Source organism: Haemaphysalis longicornis, unplaced genomic scaffold, assembly GCF_048455015.1.
Source record: "Haemaphysalis longicornis isolate Haplotype H1 unplaced genomic scaffold, Haemaphysalis longicornis Haplotype H1 scaffold_3, whole genome shotgun sequence".
Lineage (NCBI taxonomy): Eukaryota > Metazoa > Arthropoda > Arachnida > Ixodida > Ixodidae > Haemaphysalis > Haemaphysalis longicornis.
Genome location: NW_027526335.1, coordinates 34,782,585 through 34,803,590, shown reverse-complemented (window position 1 = coordinate 34,803,590; position 21,006 = coordinate 34,782,585). Strand labels below are relative to the sequence as shown.

The 21,006-nt window shown below is 47.3% G+C and overlaps 1 protein-coding gene across 1 annotated transcript in view; it reads left to right on the top strand.

The window, feature by feature from the left end:
* The first annotated feature begins 352 nt into the window (after positions 1-352).
* The window catches only part of LOC144174261 (uncharacterized), a 32,460-nt gene continuing 11,806 nt past the window's right edge, over positions 353-21,006 (top strand). The window contains exons 1-5 of the mRNA XM_077702856.1: positions 353-564; positions 4,141-4,246; positions 10,100-10,185; positions 15,236-15,337; positions 19,432-19,488. Coding sequence (XP_077558982.1) covers positions 484-564; positions 4,141-4,246; positions 10,100-10,185; positions 15,236-15,337; positions 19,432-19,488 — 432 coding nt within the window. The 5' untranslated portion in view covers positions 353-483. The remainder of the gene's footprint in view (positions 565-4,140; positions 4,247-10,099; positions 10,186-15,235; positions 15,338-19,431; positions 19,489-21,006) is intronic.

Below are 21,006 nucleotides of genomic sequence, written 5' to 3'. Positions count from 1 at the left end.
GAGGTGCAGGGAAAGCGTGAACTCATCCTGCACTCTCTGCGCCGTCGGTAAATCGAAGAGAAAAGTGCAGGCGCCGCGCGCTGCACTCGAAAATCGAAGAGACGAGTGCTGCACTACCTGAATGAGTGCAGCGAGTGCAGTAAAATCAAAGGGACCTAATATAACTGTTTTGAACGTTGCTGATTTTTATGGGGTTATACAAAATTGGGAGCTTTTATTTTTAGGCGTTGCCGTAGATATTTAGTGTGGCGACACTGTTGGCGAATTCTAAAGCAAAAATGGCGACATTCGGCGACTTTTTGCTGGCCGTCTGGCGATATTGACCCAAAACTCAGTGGCAACCCTGTTCCGTGGATCGGCAGCGAAAGGGCGTAACTCCAGCGCACGTGCGGGAGCGGCAAGTTTTTGGCGGACATTCGAGTTGCTCGTGGTCACGTTGTCTTGTAGTTGTTGCCAAAGCCTGGGTCGCGGCAAGTGTGTGCCATGGCTCGTTATATGACCCACTGCTGTTGCAGTTGCATGACAGTTAAAACCGGTACCAAAGTGCTGGCCATACTTGGCGTGGTGAGTACCTTTATTAATTTGCGCTGTCTGAACTACAGCCAACATGCCCCGCCTTCTCCTCTCGCTTCTCTTTGTCACTGTTGCGCCTCTAAAAAAAAAGAAAAGCGTTCTCTGTACCGTTTCAGTGTTTTTCTTATTTTTCAGGCATGCGTGAATGCATGACTTGTGCGTCGCTTTTCTTCAGCCATGCAGTTTTGCCAGAACCGTGTAGTGATACGTGAAGGTGATCAACTTTTGCATCGCCGCCGCAGTTTACAGGTTTTACGTGCTTGCGCGCGGGAGAGAGAGAGGGAGGGAACATCCCGCCTCGTGTCCCGCCTGGACCTTGACTTCTTCTGCGTGCAACGTAAACAAAGCTTTTCTTGGCTACGCGCGACCAACGCGAAGCGCATACCGTTCGTAGCTGTAAATATCGCGTTTCACTTGTACCAACCCTCCACGCCGCCCGTTTCCCGAAGAGGGTGTGACGGCAAGCTGCACGCGCCTGTCTTCTTACCCGTGCCCGAAACAAGTGCAGCCCGCTTGAAAAAAAAAGGATCGAGATCGACAGTGGGCGCGAAACAGCCGTGGGTTGCTCCACTGCAACGATGCTGCTCACCGAGTTCCGTTCCCGCCGCAACGAAGCTCGCGAGCCGTAGCTTTGTGATCCGTAGTTTTCAGTGGGCTTTGGAAACATGTTTACACGGCGGCTGCTTTTTCTCATTTTAGTTGCTTTTTTTCTCCGACTTGGCGTTCGTTGCGTCCTCGAGGCGTAATGCCGCATTCGTTGGGAGCGTTACCGAATAATGAATGTGCGCGGGGGGGGGGGGGGGGGGGGGGGGGGGGGGACGGCCTCGTTTGCGGCGCATTTACAAGCGGTTGCGAAATTTATTTCACGCCGTGCCAGACATCCGGCGGGCCCTGCATGGAGGGGAGGGTTGCGGCTAGCATTTGCCATGTGCTGGCGCGTCCCGTGCGTTAGACAGCGTCGTCGCGCTTAATCTGCGCTGGCGCGTACTGATCCTTACGAAACGGGCAGGAAGCAGCCTGGTTGTTTCTAGTTTGTTGCGATTTAACGTGCTTCTCAGTTAACTTGGTTGAAGAAAAATTGGATGTTTTTATTGTCGCAGACAACTGTGGATGGGTCGGTGGTTTTACCGGACTTGATGCAGCTGTTGAAATGGCTGCGTCATTGCCAACAAAGGAGTGACTCTCATGTCATTCTTGACGTTTCGGCTTCTAGCGTGTATGCCTTGCTCACAATGAAGGCATTGCCAAATGGTGGTGTCATCGTGTTATTTGTATTGAAAGACTTATTGGATGAGATAAAACTTCCAACAGCTAGTAATAGTAATAGTACCACTTCATTTGGCTTTGGGTATCACGGTTTCTTGGGTTGCCCGGTCAGAGCTCCCCAAAACTGGCTCCTTTCCCACAGCTATGTAGTCTTCTGAGCAGCAAAACGTTTCAGGATTTCTCTGGTAACATGAGGTTCAGTGCGCGTCAGGCTTGTCGAGGGCAAGCCAGCGCATGGCTCCAGATATGTGCCGGCGACATCTGCTGATAGCTTCTGGGTTAGAGATGGCTTGCCATTGTGCGTGCGTGGATCTCGGACAGGCTCAGGCCGGTCGTCGTTTAGCTTGCCTCTCAAATTTTCAGACGCCGCCACCCGCGAGGGGCATTTCTGTTCTGCAGCGCCGGCCGTAAGCGGTGACACCAGAGATAAGCGCGTAATTTGACGCTGTTCATTATCACCAGAGGAAGTTACATAATTGCAGGAAATGTTTGGTGGAAAGCGCTGCGGTGCATTCTTGTTGCATGCTTTTCGTTTGGTACGTGTAAGATTCAGAAGATTAGCGCACATTGTTTTGCGAGATAACGTAACTGCCTGCAGTGATGGTGCAACGTGTCAAATGATACGTCAGATGTCGCCAGCACGCTCCGGATATGCACGCTCGCTTGCCCTAGACAAGCCTGACGTGCACTGTACAGCCGTTCTCAGAATGTTCTCTGTAACCTTACTTTTCCTGTAGGAGCCCATGTATTTACAGCAGATGGGAATTCTGAAACACTTACAACTTGTGTGCACTAATTATGACTAGTGTGCAAAACTCGGTGAAATGATAATGTCTCAGCGGTCAGTTGCACGATAAATTTTCCAAGATGTCTAGTTTGAGGGCTACAGAACTTTAGCAAAATAGTCTAGAGGGACGGCATGAAAAATTCAGACCAACTTGCCACTAGCTTTGCAGTAAAATAATCATTTTCATGGTCACCAAGTTCTCCCTGTGGAACGCCATGCGCTATAGAACACCATGCACTATAAAATGTGCGCTGTAAATGCGTGCTCAAAGAAACTCCCCTTAAAGAGCTGTTTTTTGTTTACAGGTGTAGGCTTTCTTGCTCAATTGGCCATTTAAAGGGGGCCACAAAGACAACATACCGCTTTATTCAATTTGAGAGAACTAGCCTTTCGTAAGGCTTCATTAGCCATGAAAGACTCATTTTTAACCAAGAAAAATACTGAAATATTGGCACTAAAATTTTGCGATAGTGACATAATATGGGCAGGAGTGGCATATTACGGGCAAGGATTAAAGGAGCACTGACACTAATTTTCGGCATTAATATTATTGCACAGTTCGCTTCCTTCACTCAACAGAATACCCTGGCTGAAATATGAGCGGCCTGCGACGCAAAGAACATAGTTCAATTGGATCTCATTTATCGCGCCGACGGAGCAGCGCGCGGAGCGGCACTCAGCAAATGGACATCAGCGTGACATCACTCCAGGAGAGGAAACAGAAGTGACGCGACAGCGCTCGTCAAAAACTCGTGACGTCACTTCACGCGCGCGGCCCCACGAGCGGCGAGTGGTCGCAAACCCTCTCAAGCGGGCGCCGGTGACGTCCGCACAAAGCGGTGAGGTCAAACCGGGACTATGTCATAAGGGCCGTTCGGGATGAAAGCGCGGGAATTTGAAACAAACGATTTTCAGGCCGTTCAATGTAATTAACTATCGCGCGCTGAAGTATTTGAAGTGCTGTTTCAGGTTGGCCAGACCATTAAGCATCGATAAAAGCAATAAAAGTGTAACATGAAATTTTCGTGTCAGTGCTCCTTTAAAAACATGGTTATGAGCGTGTTATCTGCAGGTTAGTATTCAAGCGATATGGTCTAGCTGAACTAGAAGCCCCACTACAATTTCCTAGTCGTGTTTCTTGGGGATGGCTTTGGTGAGCGGCTGCAGACTTCACAAACAAGATTTTGTGATGTCGTAGAGAAATTGTCGGAAAGGGGCTGGGGAGTCGCCACTGGTTTTCATTCATATCGCCATTATTCGTTTGAATTTTGTGAGGAAATTTGTATCATTGTTATGGGGATGAAACAGCGTTTTTAATAAACCGAATGTGTATTTTGTCTTCATGGCATTTCAAAGCTTTTGCGTTAATGATTCGAGTTCAATTACAACCGACACCACGGTTAACGTGAAGGTGATTGTTCTCCTCGAAGGAGAACTTGGAAGAGTGCAATTTTGTAGACAAGTCATGGACTGGTACTGAGCGTTTAATGTGGGCCTTCTCCTGTTGCTTCCAGATTGGGTATTCCATTGGCCTGATCACCTACACGGCAATCTGTGTGAACTTCAACAAGATTTTGCAGGCCTACGATTACAACGAGGATCTGCAAGATGCAGTCAAATGTGAGTGCAAGCAGGAGGGGACGGAGCCCAGCCTTGCTGCAACCAGCGAGGGGCCAGCGCTGCTCCTTGCCCTGTGGGGAGGAAGGGAAAGAGAGAGAGAGAGACTATTTACAGTTGAAGCGAGCATTTTTGCGGTTGGGGTTTTCAGTTCAAGGCTCCGTTGGTACGGGATGTCTTCGCCCTTTGCGCGAGCCAAAGCTGCATTTCAGGACAGGAGCTGGCCGGCGTACTCTCCAAGTGGTGCCTCAGTCGTTCACTTCCTTTCTTTTGTTGGCCTGTGACGAGCTGCAAAACCATGGCACTAGTCACCAAGTTTAGAGCAAATGTCATGGTGTCTTAGTGATAAAACTGAGCAAAAGCTACTAATGGCAAGAATTTTGCACTGGGATGCTTGAGGGGATAAAAAAAAAAATCGTATTTTCGGATGTATAGGTCGTGGGTTTTTTTTTTTCTGAAATCTTCGTAGGTGCGACTTATCCACCATTGCAACTTATGTACGGAATAAATTTGGTACGTGGCAGCCGCACGTGGTCCTGCGTTCGAAAAGGTGCCTGTGTGCTGCATGATGTCAGCGCACGTTGAGACAGCTCTATGGCCTAATGAATGAATTATTTGTTAGCGAGTCGGAGGAAGAAGGCTTCGATGGCTTTGCCTAAATGCCATCTGTAAGTACATGCCATCTGTGTGTATCAATAAACCATTTTTGAGAAGTTAGTTCTGTCTAGACTTTGGACGGTAGATTCACGTGTCTAGCACTGCTTACCGGGCGATGCGTTCAGAGGCGGCGGTTGCCACAACCATGTACTTTTGCTGCACTTTCTAACGAACTGATCCTTTATGAGTTTAACTCATTAAAAAGTGCGTTTTGTGCATCAGTGGGTCTTACACACAGGTGCGACTTATATGTTTTTTTTTTTTTTTTTTCTGGAAAAACTGCCGTTTTGAGGGGGGGGGGGGGGGGGGGGTGAGACTTATACAAAAGTGCGACTTATAGACCGGAAAATACGGCACAGCTTTGCTTCTGTTAAGATGTGCAGCCATGGCCATTTTTTAGAATTGGCAGTCTTGATCTTTGCTCAGCTAGGCGTGCTGGAAATTTAGGAAGGACCTTGTACCTGGTGACTAGGTGTATTACTGTGGTGGCTTCACTTAAAGGAGCACTGACACCAATTTTCGGCGTTAATATTATTGCACAGTTCGCTTCCTTCACTCAACAGAATACCCTGGCTGAAATATGAGCGGCCTGCGACGCGAAGAACATAGTTCAATTGGATCGCATTTATTGCGCCGACGGAGCAGGGCGCGGAGCGGCACTCAGCAAATGGACATCAGCGTGACATCACTCCAGGAGAGGAAAAAGAAGTGACGCGACAGCGCTCGTCAAAAACTCATGACGTCACTTCACGCGCGCGGCCCCACGAGCGGCGAGCGGGCGCAACACCCTCTCAAGAGGGCGCCGGTGACGTCCGCACAAAGCGGTGAGGTCAAACCGGGAGGCTGTCATATGCGCCGTTCGGGATGAAAGCGCGGGAATTTGAAACAAACGATTTTCAGGTCGTTCAATGTAATTAACTATCGCGCGCTGAAGTATTTGAAGTGCTGTTTCAGGTTCGCCAGACCATTAAGCATCGATAAAAGCAATAAAAGTGTAACATAAAATTTTCGTGTCAGTGCTCCTTTAAGTTCCCTTAATGTAACTCGGTTGTTGCTCGATGGGTAGAATGAAAAAAGCTATTGTTAATTTGTGGCTGTTTTTACCTGGATTAGGAAATATATGCATGTTGGTGTCTGACATCACTGGGGCCGGTATGGGAAAGCTCCTGGCATAGTGCAATGTTTTTCTTAAAGGGACACTGAAGTGAACTTGTCAAGCTCCCGTTTTTGCTTGCACTGCGTAAACTGGCTCAAGTTAATACACTTTTCATCATTTATCTGGTTGACAAGTCGGTAATTATTTTATAAAGCGGGGAAAGAAGAAAAACTACCATGCGCGGTCTGCGGCGGCCACACCACTAAACGTTGTGACGGCGGGAGGAGGTGCACCATGATTGGACGATGCCCACAATTAGCATTCAAACAAGTTTCGATTTCGGTTCTGTAAAACAACATGCTCGACATCCAACGTTATCGGTGGATGAGCATTCTTGATATCTCAGTAATCGTCATACCGCGCTTCTGCCATCTTGTTGGCTGTAAAATGCCTAAGATAAGCCTTCCAGGACGGCTTGGAATCGTAGCAATCACTAGCCAAGGCCTACGCAGTGGATGAACGCCCTCCACGTCACTGCAGACGCTCAACTGCCATGCGCTTTTCCCCCATATTTGGAGCTTGCCTCACTCATGCCTGTATCGTAAAAAGCGTGTTCGCACCAGGCCAAGGGTCTGCTGATTCTGGTCTGTGCCCACTGCCTGCATGCAGTCGGTGCTTACGGCAACAGCACGCCGACGAGAACTTGCTAGCGTGTCAGTGTCAGTCTGCGAGCGTTCTGTGAACTCGTTTGTGGAGCAGTGAACGTTACGGCCCAAAAATGGTGAACTCAGTATTGAAATCATCGGCCGAAAACGAAAAAATCAACTTACAAAAAAAGAATGTACCCTCTGCGATTCAAACTTGCGACTTGCAAAATAGCATACCTAGCGCTCCAGACCACTTGGCCACGGGCCAGCGCTGCCGGCGAGGGAAATATGAGGTATATAATGTATAACCTGTTTACACTTATTTAGTTTTGGCGTTTCAAGCAGCTTAGGTGACTGTTGTACAGCGCTCGTGCAGTAAGCCCCCCCCCCCTAAATTTCCACAATATCTCGCATCTGGCAACAATTAATTGCATTTCTTCGACAGAAAAGCGTTCGCAGATGCGTAGTCGTGCCGCTGACCGCTGTGCTTGTTCACCCAGCACAAAAAAGTGCTTCCTGCTGCCTAGTTTTACGTTGTACGGTAAAAGTTTCTATTGATTTTATTTTCTTAGTACCTATATTGGCTTCGCTGACTTCTCCCGCCTTCAAGTGGCCTTAGATTTTCCTGCTAGTCTACCAGTCAGCGAAGTGTCGCATGTGCACTTGTGCAGCGCTTGTGTAGAATGACCTGGACTTGGAGCTTGATACAGTGTACAAACTAAAGAAATGCACATTCTTCCATTCACAAATGTGTCGTGGCTTAGTTTCAACTGAGCGAACGGATTGCGACGACCCATTGGCGGCCGGCGGACTAAGCGCTGAACCATAAAGGCTGGGCCGACTGACTGTGTCGGAAGGTCGGCGAGACGTGCAGTAGCGCCGTCAAGCCAAGTCATCTCCTCCTGACGTCACACGAAAACACCACAGAAAATGGGCGAGGATGCAGAGAGAAGGACAGCATTTTCGAATTGATTTTTCTACTAAATAAATTCGCGTAAACGCACTCAGAGTGGTCGAAACATGGCCTATGGACTCCGGACTACAATTTGCGCTAGTAATCCCTCAATGTTTACACATCACTTCAGTGTCCCTTTAATTACCATGATAAACTGAACTTACTGTGTATTAATGTTGGAGCTTCTGCTATCCCGGCATGGCATTGCATCAATCCTGAAAGTTCTCTGAATTCGCTGTAGTAATCTGCGTTCAAGAAAAGACGCTGTTGTGGAAGTAGAGGAGGTCCACACTATCATCATTAGTAAATAAGAGAGGAAGCGTGTTCCAGTTTTGCTCAACCACGGCGTCTTAGTTTCTTGTGGTTCACAACAACTTAAAAGTTCCGAAAGCCTTCCTGCAAATCTCAATACAAGGAGAGGACCGGGGCATTTTTCGATTCTTGGTACTCAAGCCTACCAACAGGAACTTTTTCAGATCACCTGGAACAGTGGCGCATGACCCATGTTCTGTTTGGTGCAACCTCGCGGCCCCTTTATGCTCTCTGCAACCATTTGGCCCCACCTCATCAGCAAAGTTTGCGGCATGCAGCTTACGAGTCGGTCAGTATAATTGCGTTCTAATTATTTGTCTGGAGCTCATCTTGGTATTCATTGGGGCCCAGTGTAACTTGCAGGTTGACAGGCTAGGTGCTTATTGGCGGCCACACATGAGATGGCCTCAGTCTGTAGTGTAAGCGTGTGGGCACTGCCAGAGGACCTTCCTCTCAATTCACTGTGATGGGGCGTGAATCGCCTGCGCTATTCCTGCAATGCATTGGTGCCAACTGCCAGGAACCCTTTTGTGTGTGCTGTACGCCTGAGCTGCATGTTGCGGAGAATGCGTGCATGGGGGACAGGGCACTGGCACCATACTGCAGCAGCAGCTCAGTTGTGGGCCTGTTTCTCACCAGGAGCAAGAGCCTTGTCTCAGGTGCTGGTGCTTGGACTGTGAGAGCATTTTATTAAATTGCTGTTTTACTTCTGCTCTTCTTGGCCTTTGCTGCAGTTCAGTGGGCATTTCGAGAAGTGGCCACCTTAGTATGCTGCTTTGTGTCTGAGCAGATTACATGCTCTCTGTGTCGCTGGGCTTCAGGCACGGTGTAAGATACTTTTTAGGTGTGGACACAGCAGCCCGAAAATCGGTGAAATAGTTTGTGGCACCGCGCGTAGATTGTTGATTGAAAGGACATCTGGTGGCAGAACTCCCAACTAAGCTTCGCAGCGTCCTGGGCTTCAAGTAGACAACTACTATCCGAAGCAAGGTGGTTCGCAGGCACCAGCGGCATGCGTGCAAAACGTTGTTTGTGTGGGCTCACACAATGAGATCTTATTGCGTAATTTATTGCATTGTTAGAACAGCTGCAAGTGTTCAGGAGTCCTAAGTTCATTTAGACGCGCGCACAGCTTCTCTAAACATTGGACACTGGCAGCGAACTTAACATCGCTTCGTCTCCGCTGCTTCGTGCGTAAACTTACCCGAGTTGTGCAACATCATTTACGACGAAGAAACATCAGCGTACTCACCACTAATTTAATCCATTTCAGAAACTGAGCTACTTTCTTTGTATGTTGGGGCGTCGTTCCGGCAGTGGACGCTTCCTTTTTGCCGCTGCTTGTACTGAGTAGCTAGGGGTGCTGTAGCCAGTGGTAAAATCGACGGCACTGAATCGTTTGCGATCGCACACCTCTTCGACATTCAGTAGTACTTCCCCTCCAAGCTCTGAAAAGTACCTTTTTGCACAAACTGCACTCGGAAAAATGCTGACTGCAAGTACCATCATTTTCTGCTGGGGATGGCTGCAGAGTAGGCATTCATTTGTTTAGGATTGCAGGGAACCTTAATGTCATGTTTATTTGTCAGCTGTTGCAGTATGTACTCAATAAGCATTTGCACACTTTTTTTTTTTTTTTTTTTTTTGTGCGAGCATGAAGTCTTGCTTGTGTGAATGCTCAACGGCTACCGCGCACACATTCCCTTCGGTTTAGTGTTTTATACCTTCTGTTGATTGTTACCGACTCAAAACACATGCCCAGAACACGTTGAAACACTGGGGCGAGCGCAAAGGCTTTCGTACGGCTTTATTCACATTATCGTCTGCTCCACCGGCCAACGGAATCGGCCAAGCCACGGCAAGCAGACATCGAGCAGACGACCGGTTATGGAAGCTGCCGAGAAGGCCCGACAAGGACCTGAAAAGATCCGGACACCTCTTAGTGGCCCGTGCTTAGGCAGCTTCTTATCTCTGCCGCTGGAGGGCGCTGCAGTCAGTGGTGTCAGTTTGGCGACTTTATTTAAACGACGAGTACAAGTTTGTTTTGCAAGCTGTGGCCTCACCTAATAGTATATCTTGCACCGTGGCTCCGGGCTACAGATGTGTGTCTGGCTACTGTGAAATGGCAGAGGCCAGTGTGGCAGAGTCTTGCTGTGTCGATTTCCTGCCTTATGGTGCTCTCCTTTCAGCGAGCTATGGGCTGTTTGTGGCCTATGCGGTGATCTGTGCGGTTGGTCTCACGGTGGCCGCCCTCTGCATCCGAGGCGCATACACGGTGAGTTGCCTTCGTCGTAAGGCCCACCTGGCTGTGCACACCTACTCAGTGGGCTTACTTGTGTACGCGGAGCTTCGAAAGAGCCTGATGAAAGGTTGGGGCAGGTCTGCCGCAGCACTTCGCTGTGGTGCTGTCACGATTGACCTGCAGACCACAAAGTTGGTCCTTTTAGCAGAGAAGCCGTTTTGTGCTGCTTTGTTCCATCCTTGGCTTTTATTGGCCCAATTAATGGCTGGCACTATCGGTGGCTATGCAATTTTCATTGTAATCTGTGATTGCTATGGGCATTCAGATTTACAATGTCAGTAGTGGTATTCCTAAAACAGAAGTTTTAAAGAATTGTGTACAGTGCATTATTTTCTCATTGCGCTAAACGTGCCATTTAGCAGTAAGACAGGAGAACTTGGAAAGTAACACTTTTGTGTTCTATAGATGATTTTCCAATTAGCTCTCGCCATACATCACTTTCGTAACGTCGCAAACTGTGGTACCCAAGAGCGTATGGGTCGTCCTGTTTGCGTGTTTCTGGCATTTTCTGTCTTATTAAACTGCTAGTTGCGAGAATGGTATATGTAGATTCTCGGCAGTGTCCCTTTAAGGCCGCCTGCAAATCCTCCTCGTGGATTTCTCCATGCTGCTCTGTTTGTGGAACTTTTGACAGGTTTTTGTAGTCTTTTCAAAGTGTTATATTTTTATCAGACTTACAAATTCCATGGTAAACACTTTCTGAGTGGCAAGAATTATATCGTAGTATTTGATATGTCGCTAATAAATGAATCGTTATATAAGGTTGACTTTTACATAGGGGCAATGGGGAAATTTAGAAATCTAAGAAATGTGACTGTTTTAAGCATTATATCTGGTGTCATCGTGAGTGGATTAGTGTAATAGCTCTGTGTCATGAAACTCAGGCTCGCATCCGCACTTTGAACAATGCTAAGTCACATGCGAGTGTTTTTTAGCAAAGAGCGCTTATGCTGTGGCAGCTTAACATTAACACACCGACTGATTTGTCCTATGTGCACTTGACCGCATGGAAACGGTAACGGGTAGACAACACCCATTTTTCACGGTGCAAAAGGGTACACGTGCTTCACCCCGCAACACCACGCTTCATCTTTTACCATGCAGCCTTCCCAAAGCTTCACCTTTCCAACTCCACGTGACGAGCCTTCGAGCTTTCTATGTACGGTTTCACAAATTTTGCTCAGTCGTTGTGTGCTGTAAAAACAACCTGCACACCAAAGTGACTAGCGACACTCTTCAGGCCATGAAACTATCTGTGAACATCTGGAAATACTGCGGGAAATTTTTCTCCTACTGTACTTTGTCATCATGCAGTGCACATGTACCGATCTTTACCCGCTTAATCAGCTTCTGCCCTGCAAGACGGAGGGCGTTATTTGAAAAAACTGGCACCTTTTAACTTAAGCAGCTGATCGGAACAACTAGCGCCAATTTTAACACAGCAGCACATTCATATCACGGACTGCAAATACGAGGGCTATACATCCAACACATATTGGCAGGCTTCACTTCTAGCTTAAACATCAAGGAACTGTAGCCGATTGTCTTGTGGTAGCTCCTGCGTGAACTCTAACCTTAGACCACAATCCATGAAAACCTGAACAATATCTAACCAAGTTCTTTCCAAATTTCAGTGTTGAACAAAAGCAAGAAATCGTTCACATATCTGAACATGTTAGGGACCAGACCATTGACATTGCTTGGGATACATTTGTCTACTCTTTTAGGGAAAATGTTACTCGGTGCAGATGCAATTTTCAACACAATACATGCACCGGAGCACAAACTTCATTTCCATTACAGAAACGTGGAGTTCAAATAAAAGGTCAGAATCTTAAGAAAACTACTGACAGATATGCCGGCACTATCACAAAAATGAAGCTCGTCATCGTTTTTGGGATTGAAAGTTTAACGCGCAAGTTGCGTACATCAATACTGAAAACATTGCATGACGCAGGGTTAGAGTTGACAAGCCACTTGACAAGCTCATCAGAGTTGCGTACAACAGACTGATCACTAATGCACAGTCCCTGCAAGTGCTTTTGCAAGTAACTAGACAATGCAAGGTGCGACGTGTATCTGTCCGTGCAAAACGGGTGCTTTCTACCTACAGTAGAACCCCGTTGATACGTTCTTGGTTCATAAGATTTCCCTGTTAGTGCGCTCTCAATTGTGAACACTAAAAATTCCCCATAGTACATTTCTTACCAAATAGTCCGTTTTCCTGGATAGTACGTTTCTCCCTCGCATTATTTTTTAAACGTATCAACGAGGTTCCACTGCATTACCATTTCCACGTGGTCATTTGTGTATAGGATAGACCAGTTGTTGCATTAATGTTAGGCTGTCCCAGCATAAGTGTATTACAAGGAAACAACTACTTGCAGTGGCTTAGCACCGTTTAAAGCACCAGTGGCTTAGCACTGTTCATGACACAGCTGTTTTCTGTGAACAGAGATCAGCTGACAAGAGAAATCATTGAGGCGTACAATATAAGAAAAATGTGGGAGGGCTGTATCAGTGCTTTCACTTCATTTACAAAAAAGTGGGTTTGCATTTTTAGAATGCTCTGTAAAATAATGGTGCATTCAGCTTACACATGTGGTTGGTGCTTGGCACGCGTTGGAAAAAACACGCATGTTTGTGACGTCTTTATGCGCGGTCACATGATTCTGTCAGTTCCATTCAGATTTCAGTTGCGAGTCAGTGCTGTGGTTTGTTTACTCCCTTCTCGTGTCTGTGTCAAGTGTGCGCTATGTCAAGTTGTTCTGCAACCACTACCAACTAGACTGGTTGTCTGTTCTAAATTAGTCTGTTTGCAGAGGGGCAAATTGTTGTGAAAGTATGCAGTGGAGGCCATACTTTCGTTCATTTTTAAAGTAAGCAGTCATTTACACTTTAGCGGAATGCATTTACACATTTGGGTGGGTGGTTAAGCAGTGCGATGCAAATGGACACTATCAGCTTTTCGGAAATGTCTTGACGTGCACAACTTGTACTTTAGCCATTTCTGCTTCAAGTGTTGCCAAATCCCATTTCTTGCAAAGATTGAGTTCGTGCACTCAGACTCAGCGCAGCTGGCGGGCAGTTTTTTACCAAGAAGTGCAAACGGTCTGTGGAACTGATGGTCACACATTGACTTGCTCTGAACGTGGGAAGAAACAAGGTACTGTGGTCACATGAACCCGAGACCACTCATTGGTCCACTGATTCAGTGAAAGGGTGAGGGTAGTGTGCTGATCTTCTGTGCTTCCCAGTGCCTGCTACAGTCGATAGCAGGTTGTTTTGGCGCAGCACTCTCAATACAGCTGATGCTGTAAAAGTTGCTGCTGTGTCATGCTGCTCTGCACCCTTGAAAATGCCTCGACAGGGTGTCTGAAGCCTGGATAAACCAGTTTCATAATTGAAGAACTAACACAAAAGTTCTTGTATAAAAGAAATGGTAAAAGCCAGGTGCATAAGAGCACAGATTTTGATTTATTTTTGTGCATAATCCGGTTCTTCCCTCTTTTATTGGTCTGGTCATTGTTCATGAATTTCAGTGACATGGTCAGTAGCCGCAATATAGGTTGGGTGAATGTCCTTACAATTGCAGCATTTAATAATCCATTGAAAGGCAATCGAAACAAAAGCAAAGCATAAACTAGAAGAGATGTCTGCTGCGATGATGAAATCGTGACAAGCTGCTCATCTAAAGCTTTCAAAGTGCTTCTAGGCATGGAGCAAAGTAAAAGGGCTTATCAGCAGTAGTGCGGGAGACCTTTAAAGGGACCCTGCAACACTTACCATCGACTACTCTGAATGTATTTGAAGGCAAAGTCTATTGTCCCAGCAATCTCCTCCTGCAAGAATTGTGAAAATCCGTTCACTATCACTGAAACTACGCTCGATGAGAAATCGCGCATAATTGTTCCCTCTCAACTCTACTGCGGACAGCGCGACGAAAGCGGCGCGCTCTCTCCCGGAGAGGGGGGCGGCTCGCGGCGTCTTTTCGGCCGCCTTTGATATACGACAGGCCGGGGAGTTTTCACCCTTTTCTCCGAAACGTGGAGGGGTCTATTTCCGGTTTGGTGCCACAAAAATGCAGGCATTAAGTTCGTCACTCAAACTTCACACGCACTCAAAACACAAAAGAAGCGTCAAAACTGTGCGTACAGGCTCAGGCATAGTAGAGGTTGGTACACAGCGCCGAGAACGGCGGATTGTCACAGGAAATGCGATGGAAACAAAGGAAAGAAACACCAAGTGCTTGAGTAGGCTGACAAAGCAGTCGAGAGAAGCCATTGGGGAACGAGGTCATTCCAGCGTTGCAAGTGTAAGGTCAACACTCTTGAAACTGGGAGCACGCTCACGTTGCTGTGAGCGCTGTGCCATCTTGTTGAATCGTCCTCAATATCAGTTGCTTCTGTGATGTTACGTCTGGGCAAAGAAACCCACAGCCTCATAGCCCGCTCCAATACGGTTAATGAGGGAGGGTGGATATCTATACATTAGCGGTGTATATTTCGAGTGACTCAGAGGGGTAAAAACACAAGTCACATGGGTTAACCATGTTGGAGTTAGCTAGGCTCTACTGCACCAGGATCTTTAAATCCGTTCAAAGTTGAGCACATCCTTTTTTCTTTCTACAGATTGTTTCATTCGACCAGATTTAGGGGCAATCCCCAAGGTGGAGTAGGTTTCTGCGAAGGGAAGTTTGACATCCACCTGAATGCAGCTGTACGGCTACAAAGGAAAGCTATACATTCCTAGCTAGACGAATTTTTCTTCGACTGCGAAGTTTCTGAGGAAGCTGTATAGCTTTTTTTTGTAGCCGTACGGCTGCATTCAGCTGGATGTCAAACTTTCCTTCGCAGATTGTTTCATTGTTTGAACTCCTAGCGGCCCAGGTTAAGAGGGGTGCTACCAGCCAGCTTCATTCAACAAGGCTACTTCTGGCAACATGTCTGCTGTGGGTGCACCTGCTCGGTCTCCAGGGGCATATTGCCGTGACAGCTTTGCGGTGTTTCTCGTGTGTGTGCAGGATCAGCGCCACCTGCTGCTTCCCTACCTGGTGTTCGAGGGGCTCCTGCTGCTCATCCTGGGGATCACCATCATCATCCTCATCGTTGCCATCGTGGGCGTTGTGAGTGTGCCTGTTTCTCTGGATGCACTGGCTTTCCTTCTTTCTCTCTTCCCCCCAGAGGGATCAACACTTAAAAGTGCATAGCCTCACTGTTCTGTAAACCGAAATGGCCAAAATGCGAACAGGTAACCGCAAACGAACTGCTGGTTTCACAGTTGGGGAAGGCGGAGCTAAAATAGCGTCCCTTGAGGTGATTTAAAGTGGTTCTTTACATGTGAAGAGTCTTGGATAGTGCTGGCAGAGTTGTTGGCATCCCTTCTTTGAGCCAGTTTGGACTGGTATGTCCCATATTGTTGCAAGAATACCTCGGCGACAGCAGTGCCTGCGATGCAGATTGCCTCGCATGATTTAGCATCAGTGAAAAATATTGTGCAAGTCAACACATTGTTTGTGCTGTGGAAGCTTTGGCTGTATTTGATACAAAATGTAAGTAGTCGAGGTCGGCAGCGTTTTGTCAGTTGTTGCAGTTGACACACTCTCAAAAGCCACTGCCTGCCGAAAACCTCCGAACTGCACCCCACAATTAGGTTCCAAGCAAGCTGGTCACACTCCTGACGGGGTCCTACACCCCAACGTATTGCACCACAGCTCAGTGCAAAAAATATTTGCTTAGCATAAAAACTTCTATGAGTGTAGGAAGACCTTTCTTTTTCAGTTGGAGAATATTTCTTTGCAGAGTGAGCAACATTCCCTGAACACACCTGCACAGAACGCTGGGCTCGGATGACTTGCAGATATCGACTACTGCCAGCTTTTCCTTATGGTCTCTCTTATTTACCCCTGGGATGTGGTTTTTTTAGGGGTTGATGGTGTCGGACCGCAACGGCTATTTCTTGAACTAATCTCTGACATACTAGTCCAACCTTGATTTAAGCAATTATTTGAGCGTAAAAACAGAAAGCTACAAAAAACACCTTTCATGTGTGACTGCGTTTATACAGTGGCAGGTATTTGTGTTATACCATAGTTTAAAGCAATTGCAAGCCTGGATCGATGCTCACCTGTTCTTGGTGGAAGAATGCAGTGACTGAGCACGAGGACGCGGGTTCGATTCTCGGCCGCTTCGGCCGCTTTTCTGATGGAGGCGAAAGGCAGAAATGCCCGTGTGAAAACTACGAGATTTCGGTGCACGTTAAAGATCCCCAGGTGGTCAAAATTAATTCGGAGCCCTCCACTTTGGCATGCCTCATCGCCTGTGTCGCGTTGGCCCGTTAAACCCTACAATCAAGGATACAGTGAGCGCCAGAGAAACGACTCGTGCAGCGTGAGCGATCAGCGCTCCGTTTCTGGCACAAGAGTGTCATCGGTTCCATTTGTTTTCTTCGCTTCTTTACCCAGAATGATTCTTGGCACTCTTTTCTATGATTCACTGTTTTGAGCGTAGCATCAACGTTGTTTCTGTAATAGAAGTAAAGAGCATGCGTAGCCCGTGGTTGTGGCAACTACAACTCCTGGCAAGGAGTTTCGTTTCATTGCTTCCCATCAAGTCATGATCGTGGGAAAATGTGGTTGGATGCGCTCGGCCTTCTGAGCGAACCATGTTGCCTAGTGTCCTCTGCGCACATTACCGTTTACCGCATTGCTGGAAACAAGTTTCCGTTTGCAGCTGAAAACGAAAGGACATGTTAGCCCTCCTTTTGTGGTTTCTGCATTCCAGGTTATTGGCTGCTGTAATGGAAGTAGCAAAAGCGAATTGGTCTCAAGCTACACAAGTTTCATGCCTAGAACTTTTCGCTTACACTTGAAATAGCTTGAATTGTGGACGTTCTAGGTTACTCTCACAATGCAACAATGTTCCTTTAAAAATAGTTGTACACACCTCCCGGAGAGCTTTAAAAAAAAAAAAAGAACATGATGTTGATGCCACCATCTAGTAGAACAGTTACCACCAAATAACATGCGAACTAGGATTCACACCTCCTCTGAATATTTCTCCATAAAATGAATAAAATATGTTGTATTAATTACGCAGTAACCTATATTGTCTTGCTTAGAACAGTTTCAAAGGCGTGAGTGAGCTTTGCAAGTTCATAAACACATCTGAACCGTTTGAGGTGGGCAAGGCTCAGCATGAGTGGGGGCGGAGATTTCGCTTGCCCATCTGAAAAAAATTGTCATTTAATACACTGCCGCCAATGCCATCTGTTGTTGCTTGCTTGTGGACTGCTTCTGGCCGGCAAAAGGTGAGCAACGGCGAAGGCGCGTCGCTGTTACCACCCCCGGCGACTTGTCTAAAAAATTCTGGTCGCTGCCGCCTGCCTACCTGTTTGCTCTAACGATTGAGTTATGTTTTGCATCGCTAATCGCCGTCACTGCATGTGGTTACTCCTTTAAACCTATGCCGGTAGGTTACTGTTTATGGTAAATCTCGTGCATCCACAGTTGACTCCCGACCTCCTTCTCAGTCCGTTAAAACTGGGAAGCTAGCTAAATAAATAATAATAAAAAGAAAAACCGTCGTTTTATGTGCGACCCACTTGGTAACGACGCTGTACACAATTGCGGGTAGAAGCGCTGCTGTCGAAAATCGCAGACATAGAAGCGAATTCAGGCGGCCGACCAGGAAATGAGAGCACCTTGGACAAGGTCTGACAACTACGTCGTCGCAAGTCGCCAGGCCAACAAATAGTTCTGTCTTGTTGGACTTTTGTTAGCGTGAGCGAATATCCTTACTATTTTGGGGGGGGCTTGCCTCTACAAGGAACGGAATGTGGATTTCTGACAAACAAAACCGCTTTGTAATCCATCTCAGGGGCCCTTTAAGCCTGGGAACCATCTCTTAGTTTCCTGCAAAATATACTAGCAAGGAAACTGACGTTGCAGCCACGTGTAGCCGTGGGAATTAAATGAAAAGTGCAGATTTCCATTTGCTTCGTTATTGGCTTGGCTCGTAAAGTCTCAGTGAATGCCTCTTGTGGCTCATGCTGCAGGGCATGAGGTTGTTGCAGAGCCCAACCACTTCATTGAGATGAAATAGCAGGGTTGCCTATGTACAGTCAGCCAAATCTTTAACTGGCGTTTGCGAGCGGCGACTTTTCATGCGTCAGCGCCGTATGACGGAAGCCAAGTTGCAAACAGGTCGAGAAGAATAAATTTAGGCTCAGAACCCACGCTCAGCTGGGCCCATTGTCTGCTGGGCTGTTCCTTCTTAAGACCGCCATAAGACAGAAAAATCGCTGCTCGTGCACGCTAGTTAGATTTGGCCGACTGTGCATGCCTGGTGCACATCAAACAAACATTGGCTCTTGAATTACCGCATTTTTGCAATTCTAAACACCCTCCCCTACTTTGGGGGGGGAATGGGGGGGGGGGGGGGGGAGTTTTCATGGAAATCTATGCAACCCCCTTTCTAAGCAAGCATTGCAAGATGGATTTCAGACACGTGGAAGCGGGCCCAAGTTGACATTGTGGCCAAGTCATTTATAAAGTTTTCAACTCAAAACCGCTTCAACAGAACAGCGCACAGCCTGCTAGGGGATACTGTGAGCGTTGGCCCAAGCGGCACAAGACTCGAATGGAAGTGAAGGTGACTGAGTATCGGGCGTCAGCAGTAGGTTCTCTGTCTGTGCTTATTTTTCTTTTGAATGTTTGCCAAATAAAACAGTATTTCTTGCGCCTGTCTCATTGAGATATGGCTGCGAAAAAAGTGGTTGGGGAGGGGAGTAATTTAGGCTTTTCGAATCTAAGCACCCCCTTCAATTGGGGCATCATGATCAAGGAAAAAAGGGGGTGCTTAGAATTGAGTGAATACGGTATTCCTGAGGCATCCACCATGGGATGTCTTATGACCCAGACATTGTGGAGCATGAACCCAAATTTGAGAGTTCATTGCTGCAGCCAGGCAAGACAAGTCCACCCATTGAAATTGTAAAACCAGTGTTAAGTGTCTCCCTAAATAAGTTAACTTAAAAAGCAGCATGTAGCGGCAGATTTTCATTTTGTGCCACCTGTGAAAAATTCGGTCAGGACCCCAGGGGCCTAGATTGTACATTGTTATGCGTACACTTTGGAGGAGCGATTTGCCTTGCATCTGGAGTGCACGCGCAATCTTCTTCCCAGCATCTCCTGACGTGTGCACACTGATTGCCTTGCAGGGGATGATCGAGCTGGTTGCGCTCCTCATTTCCCTGATGCTGACACTGGCCCTGCAGGTGAGTTATCCAGTGGTGGTGCGGAGCACAGCCCATTGCGTGTGCAGTGACATGCAAGTTGCTCTCCGCACGATATGATGGGCAGATGTGAGGGTGCAGCTTTTTGCCAGCGGTGGTAGTAGCAGCAGCCTTGGGAAATGGGCTTCTAGGGCCTTGGGGAATTAAGGGTGAAAGAACGGCCAGCCCTGATGTGGGCCTTAAGTTTGTGCCAGCCCTCCTGTCTCTATGAGCCATGCAGAGAGGCTGCATTGAGTACCCAGTTGTCCCAGGGTGTGAGCAGTAATCACTGAAAGATAGATGCGCGGGATGGTCATAGGCTGCACAAGGTACGGTCCACTGACGGCAGGCAGCAGGAACAAACAAGGGAGCCTAGCTACAGTGCAGAATGGGCTCTCTGCTCCAGGGGTTCTAGAATGGGCACTGTGCTGCCATGATGTCCACATGATGGGAAGCGCCATTTAACCCTTTTAGGGTAGTCTGCTGGCGCTACTGCTTTTTTTGTGGCACCTCCTCTTTTGGTTCTGTTGCCCATTTAAAGGAGCCCTGAAAGGCGTTTTGAGCACACTAAATGAAGTATCACAATCGTTACATTGGGTCGTCAACGTCATCTGTGCCAAGCAGGCACGTACCCAGGATTTTTTTTCGGGGGGGGCCCAACCCGAGGTAACTTTTCTGTGCAAATCAGGGGAGAGGGCAAGGGTGCCTGCCGTTACTAGTACAAACACGATAAACGCGCAGCTTTTACCATAAATGCGCGTAAACCTGCATAGAGAAATGAAATTAACTGTATCCGCCCTTGTGATGGAGGCGAAAAGCAAAAACACTCGTATGTTCGAGATTTCTGCGCATGTTAAATATCCCTACGCAAAGTTTCCAAAATTAAAAAAAAAAGAACGGCAGTAATTACAATATTTACGGGAATAAATACGCGTACTGCATAGTAACTATACATTTCCGGAGCATCCCGCACGTTATACGCAATGGAAGTCGGCAGAAACGGAAGTGCATAGGCACTCGAGAGTTCAGATCTCCGTGGCAACCCTCTTGCGCTTCCATATTTTTCTCCAAACAAAACATGTGGCTACTAGTTAAGAAGGAAGGAAACAAAATGCTAGGTAAATCGGAGATGTCACACGCCTAATTCCGTGTGTTATTACCTTAAACAGCCTCCGAGTTCGACGTTTAACGGTCTGCCATTCAAAGCATCAATTATTCAGGCCTCAGAAATTGCAGTATCGAGACGCACTGGACTGCAGGAAATGTAGTTAAAAAGCGGTGGCAAGCGCCAGCGCGTCAGCGCTTACCTCTGGCAGTTTTGTAAAGAACCTTGTTATATCCAGGGATGCGCCTTGTCGCTTCCTCGACGTCGCAGCGTGGCTTGTCCTGCAAGGCGGGAATGAGTTTCTCCTCTGTCCTCTCGTTCGGCCCCCTGGTGAAGTAAACTCGTTACTCTCTGCCGACACCTCGACGATATTCCGACATCCCGAGAATAAGCTATTTTATGTACCCGGGGTTTCA